General features: G+C 43.5%; 1 protein-coding gene across 1 annotated transcript in view; it reads left to right on the top strand.

Moving 5' to 3' along the window:
- Window positions 1-8343, top strand: part of DCAF12 (DDB1 and CUL4 associated factor 12) — a 31417-nt gene that overhangs the window by 10355 nt on the left and 12719 nt on the right. The window contains exons 3-4 of the mRNA XM_006734599.3: window positions 6198-6404; window positions 7473-7533. Coding sequence (XP_006734662.1) covers window positions 6198-6404; window positions 7473-7533 — 268 coding nt within the window. The remainder of the gene's footprint in view (window positions 1-6197; window positions 6405-7472; window positions 7534-8343) is intronic.

The following is an 8343-nucleotide window of genomic DNA, read 5'->3' as shown; positions in this document are numbered from 1 at the left end:
TTTTTAATTTTTTTTTTGAAAGATTTTATTTATTTATTTGAGAGAGAGAGAGAGAGCACAAGACAGGGGAGCGGGAGAGGGAGAAGCAGACTCCCTGCCGAGCAGGGAGCCCGATGCGGGACTCGATCCTGGGACTCGAGGATCATGACCTGAGCCGAAGGCAGTCACTTAACCAGCTGAGCCACCCAGGCGCCCCTCTTTTTTTTTTTTTTTTTAAAGTAAACTCAACCCCCAACAAGGGGCTTAAATTCATGACCCCAAGATCAAGAGTCACGTGTTCTTTTTTTTTTTTTAAGATTTTATTTATTTGACAGAGACACAGCGAGAGAGGGAACACAAGCAGGGGGAGTGGGAGAGGGAGAGAAGCAGGCTTCCTGCCAAGCAGTGAGCCCGACGTGGGGCTCCATCCCAGGACTCCGGGATCATGACCTGAGCCGAAGGCAGACGCTTAACGACTGAGCCACCCAGGCGCCCCAAGAGTCACGTATTGTACTAACTGAGCCAGCCAGGCGCCCATTCTTTTGTTGTTGTTGTTGTTTTAAGCTTTTATTTATTTATTTATTTTTAAAGATTTTATTTATTTATCAGAGAGAGAGAGCACAAGTGGGGGAGCAGCAGAGGGAGAGGGGAAAGCAGGCTCCCTGCTGAGCAAGGAGTCCAATGCTGGACTCGTTCCCAGGACCCTGGGATAATGACCTGAGCCGAAGGCAGAGGCTTAACCGACTGAGTCACCCAGGCGTTCCTCTTTTAAGCTTTTATTAAGTAATCTTACCCAGTGTGGGGCTTGAACTTACCACCTGGAGATTAAGAGTAGCATGTTCTTCCGACTGAGGCAGCCAGGCATCCCATTCTTAAAAGCTCTATAATAGTCTGTTATGTGGCTATACCCAGCCTCCTGTGGTGTTTTACTATTTAAAAATTTATTTTAGGGGCGCCTGGGTGGCTCAGTTGGTTAAGCGACTGCCTTCGGCTCAGGTCATGATCCTGGAGTCCCGGGATCGAGTCCCGCATCGGGCTCCCTGCTCAGCAGGGAGTCTGCTTCTCCCTCTGACCCTCCCCCCTCTCATGTGCTCTCTCTCTCTCTCATTCTCTCTCTCAAATAAATAAATAAAATCTTTAAAAAAAAAATAAAAGAATAAAATGGCATTTAAAAAAACAAATAAAAATAAAAATTTATTTTAGGGGGTGCCTGGGTGCCCCCCCCTGCTTGTGTTCCCTCTCTTGCTGTGTCTCTGTCAAATAAAATCTTTAAAACAAATAAATAAATAAAAATATATTTTAGGTGCACCTGGTTGGCTTGGTTGGTTAAGCATCCAACTCTTGATTTTGGTTCAGGTCGTATCTCAGGGTTGTGAGATCAAGCCCCAAGTCAGGCTCTGTGCTGGGCAAGGACCCTGCTTAAGATTCTCTCCCTTTCCCCCTTCCCCTCCTCCTCTCTAAGTAAATAAAAAATAAATACTCATTTATTTTTTTAAATATTTATTTATTTGACAGAGTGAGATAGAGAAAGAGAGCACAACCAGGGGGAGTGGCAGGCTGAGGGAGAGGGAGAAGCAGGTTCCCTGCTGAGCAGGGAGCCCGATGTGGGGCTCGATCCCAGGACCCTGGGATCATGACCTGAGCCGAAGGCAGATGCTTAACTGACTGAGCCACCCAGGCGCCCCTTCATTTTATATATTTTTAAATTTTTTAATCTCTACACCCAATGTGCCCATTGTGGGTCTCAAACTCTCAACCCCAAGATCAAGAGTCACATGCTCCACCTCACTGAGCCAGGCTGGTGCCCCAAAATTAATGCACTTTAGTTAAAACTGTTTACTCATCATTATTTCCTTAGCATAAGTTCCTAAAATTGAAAGTTGTAGGGCTTACACTGTTTAATTTTTGATATATTGTCTGACCATTCTCTGTTGTTTTTCTTCATCCTGACTCTTCTTTGCTCCTACCCATCTTCTTGGTTTGGGATAGGGAACGGATTCTTCTGCTTCAGTTTCGGTTGTCTTCCCTTTATCCAACTTTCAGCAGACTTAGGCTGTCTAGTTGCCTTTTCCTGTCTGACTTCGTAAAATTTATCTTGTTGTCTGTGTGATCTATGTGGATTTGCTTTCCTTTCTTCATTAGGCTGCAGCTAAAACACTTTGGAGTTTTAGAAACTTTGTGAGCTCCTCCATTTTATTAAGCTACCTTGATCTTTCTATGTATGTTCCTTTTGCATGTATCTGCGCACACTATAGTGCATTCAGAGATGTACTTTCTAGTCTTAATAAGCTTCCTGATCGTAAGGACTTTGCTTTCTTTTTTTCCCCTCTGCTCTGGAATGTAGGCTGCAGGGAGCCATTGAGACTAAAACTTACCTTGCCATGCTGCTAGTTCCTGGCAGGAATCCCAGTAGGTTAATGTAGAACAGCCCCATTCTGGGATTTGTTACAGAAGCTGCATGAAGCTTTGGCCCCTTGTCAGAGAGCTTGGGCAGATACCCTGTGGCTGCTCATTCCCATCCCTTTCCTTTCCTTGGAAAAAGCAAAAAGGTTCTGTCCTTCATGTGGTGCTTTGTCATTCCTCTGTAAGAGTGAGGTTGGGGGTAAACTCCTGGTTTCCTGGGCCCTCTAGAGACCCAAATGTTACCAACTTTTTCATTTCCCTTTTTCATTAAGAATAGATGAAACTACACCATATGAAACTAAACAAACATCAGAATAGTGTATTACTATTAACTGTTACTTGTTCTTTGTTAAACCTGGGCAGTCATCAGATTAACCTGGAGATCCTTGGGAGGAAAAGTCAGTTTTACAGGCCCCCAAGTCAGAAATTTCTAATTGGAGGAGTTTCAGGGTAGGGCCTAGGAATTGTTTTTGTTTTATAGTTTTTCTGAGAAAGAAAATTCCCCCAAGTTATTGTGATAATCAGTTTGGGAATCATCAGTCTAGAAGGTAACATGTTATGGTTGTATTGTCCCACAAAATGACAAAGTTATAAGTGGGCAGTTAATTTTCCTTCATTAAACATTTGAGGGGCTGTGTTGTCTAGAGATCATTTGCTCTAAAAGAGTAAGAAACCCACTTATGTTTATTGGAAGGGATAGTTCGCAAACCCCAAAAGCAGGAAGTATCTCTGGATCTCAGAATGAAACAGAACTAGGACTTGGAAAACCATTAGAAGCTAAGGATGTTCATGTTACCTCTCTTCTGTTTCCTTCTCTCTGGGGACTGGCTTTGGTAGAAATTAGCCATCCAGACAGTTTGGTCTAGTGCCACCAAGCCAGTTTCACATTCCTGAGAGAATTTGATCAGCCCAGTATAGCCTCTGGACTGGTCCTCCCTGAGCCAGGAGGCCACCTCTGGATCTCTGATCTGGAGATCTGGCTTACATCAAGCAGACACCTAGATGTGGTGTCCCCCTAACATCGTTGGGCAGCCTCCCTGAAAGGTGTCTTCTACAAGCACTTATTACGTAGTTTTGCATTGTTGAGGCAGGATTATAGAAGCAAATAAGATAAATCCCCTGCTCTTTGAATTGGGAGGACATTATTAGCTTACTGGGGGAGAGAGACAAAGATTTTAAAGGAGTGTGATACAGTCTAAGTGTTGTAGAAGAGAGCTATCTGGAAAACCTATAAGAGAAAAACTTAACCAGCCTGGATATTTAGGAGATATTCAGAGAGGACATGTCAGAACTGAATCATGAACGGTAAGTACAAGCTGGCCGGGTATAGAAAAGAAGGGAAAAGCATTTCTGGCATTGTGAATAGCATGAGCATGAAACAAAATAATTACATTTCATTGAAGATTTGTGTGTGAATAATAGTTGTTAAGCTGTTATTTCTAGAGCATAGGTCCACGGCAGGATGTAAAGCTAGAGAGAGAGAGAGATTGGGGCCAGATTGAGGAATCTTTTTTTTTTTTTTAAGATTTTATTTATTTATTTGAGAGCGAGACAGAGCACAGAGGCAGAGGGAGAAGCAGGCTTCCCGTGGAGCAGGGAGCCTGATGTGGGGCTTGATCCCAGGGCCCTAGGATCATGACCTGAGCCGAAAGCAGACATTTAACCGACTGAGCCACCCAGGCGTCCCCAGATTGAGGAATCTTGATGCCAGGATAAGGAGTTTAGATTTAGGTAAAGAGGAACCAGTGGACTTTTTTAAAGATTTATTTATTTATTGGGGCGCCTGGGTGACTCATTCAGTTAGGCATCTGACTCTTGGTTTCAGCTCAAGTGGTGATCTTATGGGTTGTGGGATCGAGCCCCTTGTCAGTCTCCTTGTTCAGTGGGGTGTCTGCTTGAAAGATTCTCTCCCTCTGCCCTTCCCCCTGCTCATTCTGTCTCTCTCTTTCTCAAATTAAAGATTTATTTTAGAGAACATGTGCATGCGAGTGCATGAAGGCAGGGGGAGTGGGGGAGAGAGAATCCCCAAGCCAACTCCCCACTGAGCGCAGAGCCTGATGCAGAGCCCAACCCCACGACTCTGAGCCCATGACCTGAGCAGAAATAAGAGCTCAATCAACTGAGCCACCCATACGCCCCTATGGATATATTTTAAGTATTTTTATTTATTTTTGAGAGAGAGAGAGAGAGAGCGCATGCACGCAAGAGCCTGGGGCAGGGGCAGAGAGAAGCAGGCTCCCCTCTGAGCAGGGAGCCCGATGCAGGACTCCATCCCAGGACCCTGGGATCATGACCTGAACTGAAGGCAGATGCTTTACTGACTCAGCCACACAGGTGTCCCACCTATGGATATTTTTAACTGACATTGGGAGGATTGCCATTTTTATGAAGATGACTAATACAGTATAGAGAATAGTTTTGATGGTAGCCTTGCCTGAAGGCGCAAAGACCAGTTGCAATTGTCCAGAGAGGTGATGAGAAAGAGGATGAGAGGAAGGAGCCAACTGAAAGAATAGTTTCTTCTTTCATAGATCTCTTTCCTGTGCAAGCAGTAGGTTACTTTATATAAAGATTTGACATGATTTGGCTTCATCGCAAGAATTGCTGAGAGGATTTTAAGCTAACTTCCTAGACTAAGGTATATGAGGATACAGATTGTTTCTCTCTTGTTCATGGTCACGTTGTTAGCACCTAGAACAGTACTTGGTATTTTAGTTGGTGCTGAATGAATGAGAGAGTGAATCATTTAATCCCATAAAGAGTTTAATACTCAGAAATGTTCTTTCTCTGAGTCTGATCTTTTCAATAAAATGTTTCTCTGAGTTAAATCTTGCAGAGTGGAAAGGGGTTAGGTTGGAAAAGAGGTGGAGAAGAGCATTTCAGGCAGAAGCAGCAACATGACAAAGACATGGAGGCATAGAAGAGAATGGTGTGTGTGCTACAGATAACTCTTATCTTGTCATGTCTCCAGTCACTCCAGCAGACCTAATTTTATTTATTTATTTATTTATTTGAGACAGAGAGAATGAGAGACAGAGAACATGAGAGGGAGGAGGGTCAGAGGGAGAAGCAGACTCCCTGCCGAGCAGGGAGCCCGATGCGGGACTCGATCCCGGGACTCCAGGATCATGACCTGAGTCGAAGGCAGTCGCTTAACCAACTGAGCCACCCAGGCGCCCCCTAATGTTTATTACTACATTAAAGAACATTTAATAGTAGTTGTGCTGGGTTCTGGGAATTTTTTTTTTTTTTAAGATTTTATTTATTTATTTGAGAGAGAGAAACAGCATGAGAGGGGAGAGAGTCAGAGGGAGAAGCAGGCTCCCCGCTGAGCCGGGAGCCCCATGTGGGACTCGATCCCAGGACTCCGGGACCGTGACCTGAGCCGAAGGCAGTCGCTTAACCAACTGAGCCACCCAGGCGCCCGGGAATTGTTTTGTTTATAAGTTTCTGTGCATGGGTAGATGAGAATTAGATACATAAAATACGTCCAAACTGGCAGAAAACCTTTAGTCAGGTTCTTTAGGTCCATAGTCTAATGCTCGTCCTCTTTGAAGCTGTCTTTAAATCCCAGGCAGAATTTACTGCTTGCTGATCTGTGTTCATGTAACGTATTATGCCTGTCTCTGTTGTATTTTCTTATTTTCATATTTCATTTGACTAATAGCCCTGACTATGCCTTTAATATTTCCCAGGGTCTAACATGTAGTAGACATTAATTAAAGTTTGATGGATAATTGAGTGAATGGGTGTTTATACCCAGCGTTAGCCACATGAAAGAGAAACTGTCAGCTTCTGTGTCCATTTTCTTGTAGCTCTTTGTGGTGGACGTGCAGACAAGCCAGATCACCAAGATTCCCATTCTGAAGGACCGGGAGCCTGGAGGTGTGACCCAGCAGGGCTGTGGCATCCATGCCATCGAGCTGAATCCCTCTAGAACTCTGTTAGCCACTGGAGGAGACAACCCCAACAGTCTTGCCATCTACCGGCTACCTACACTAGATCCTGTGTGTGTGGGTGATGTAAGTTTCCCCAGTAACTGTAGTTAGAGGTAGCTTTGTTTTTTAGCAGAGCATGGTAGGTAACTTAGACCTTCCTCCCACATGCCCCCTGGGAAGGAATAGTTTCCTCTAGATTTCTGCTGACTACAAGGGTATGGGGGTGAGGTGTGAGGTTAGAAATATCAGAATGGAGACTGAACTCCCCCCATAGGGAGGTATATTGACAGAGAGCGCGTGTGTTTGATAAAGCGGTGAGTGGCATACTTTGGGGGCCAGCAGCAGTGGGTTGGTGTTTTAATCCAGTGTCCATACATCTCCCACTGCACATAGTCAGCAAAGTTTATTAAATCATTCAACTATTTATTGAGCTTTTTATGTCCAGGAATTGTTTTAGACACTGGGGCATGCAGTGAATAAAACAGATAAAGCTCCCCACCTCTTGAAGCCTGCATTCTAGTGGAGGGAGACATATAAACCAGTACATAGATCAATAAATATTTACCAGCAGTATGTCAGAGTGTGATAAGTGCCATGGAGAAGAGTAAAGGCAGATTAAAGGGATAGAGAGAGTGGTGGAGAATGCTATTTCAAAAAATGGTCAGGGAAGTCCTCATTGATAAGAATGACATTTGAGTAGGGAGACAGAAGAAGTGAGAGTGAGTGCAAGTCATGTTGATGTCTGGAGGAAAAGAGTTCCAGACAGGAGGAACAGTGAAGAGGTAGGGTATAGCTGTTGTACCAGGAAGCACGGAGGAGAGTGGTAGGATGAGGTTAGAGGGATAGAGGTGGGTGATTGTATGTAGGAGCCCAAAATAAGACATCCAGATGTAGAAGGCCAGAGCTCTGTGTCTACCAGACATGTTCATTGCCCGTAGGAATGCCAGTTTCATTCCAGCTTTGAGCTCCTCAAGATAGAAGTTAAAAATTGTGGGATCCTGCCCTATGGGTTAAGATCATCAGAGATCAGAATTATAATTTTTACAAAGATATTTTCAGTCAGACTGTATGCTTTTCAGGAGTGTGAGTTGTAATCCTTTTTTACTAATTTTTTTTCCCCCCCTCTCTCTCTACCGTTCACTCCTCTCCAAGGATGGACACAAGGACTGGATCTTTTCCATTGCATGGATCAGTGATACTATGGCGGTGTCTGGTAAAATTGACCTTTTGTATGGAGTTTTGATATGGCAGGGAGGGAGGGAGGCTAGAAGTTGAAAGGTATAGTATTGTGATTGGAAATAGCCCAGTAAACAGACCATTGGCCAGGAAATCTTATTACCAATATTGGCTCTTTCTCTTACTTACTGTGTGTCCTTGGGTAAGTCATTTCCCTTGTATATTCCTGATCTGGAAAGAGGAGTTACCAGCATTCTTCATTTATTATTCGTACTCTGCCTTGTTCCCAAAAGGATGTGTGACAGCATGTTAGCCACAACATTTTTGTGGGGCTTCATTGTGACAGTGGTTGTGAAAGTGTTTTGACATAGTTGATATAAAGTATTAGGAGTAGTTATTTTCTGTACAACTATATAGTGTGTTTCTTGTTGATGAAAGCTGTACAGGATTGGGGGAATTTCTTTCCCAGTGGTAGACATCAGAAAAAAATATATGGAAATGAGTGTAGAGAAGGTAATCTAGAGATACACAAATGCTTTCTGGATACCCACAGCAGCCTAGAAAGTAGGCTCAGAGTGCTAACCAGTTTTGCTCAGGACCCATATGTAAAATTACTATCCCCCAGTTCTAGATTCCCAAATAAAAATAATCATAATAGTAGCTAAATTAAGTGCCTCACATATGTTATTTCATATAATCTTCAGAACAGTACTAAAAGGTTTGCATTATTAGCCTCATTTCACAAATGAGAAAATTTAAATTCTGAGAGGTTATAATAACCTGCCAAAGGCCACACAAATAGTGACAGGTGGAATCAGGATCTGAATCCAGATCTGATTTCAAAGCC

This window comes from Leptonychotes weddellii, chromosome 14 (assembly GCF_054177405.1).
Source record: "Leptonychotes weddellii isolate Sample4059 chromosome 14, ASM5417740v2, whole genome shotgun sequence".
NCBI lineage: Eukaryota > Metazoa > Chordata > Mammalia > Carnivora > Phocidae > Leptonychotes > Leptonychotes weddellii.
The sequence above is the reverse complement of the archived record's forward strand: the minus strand, read 5'-3'. Positions and strand labels throughout refer to the sequence as shown.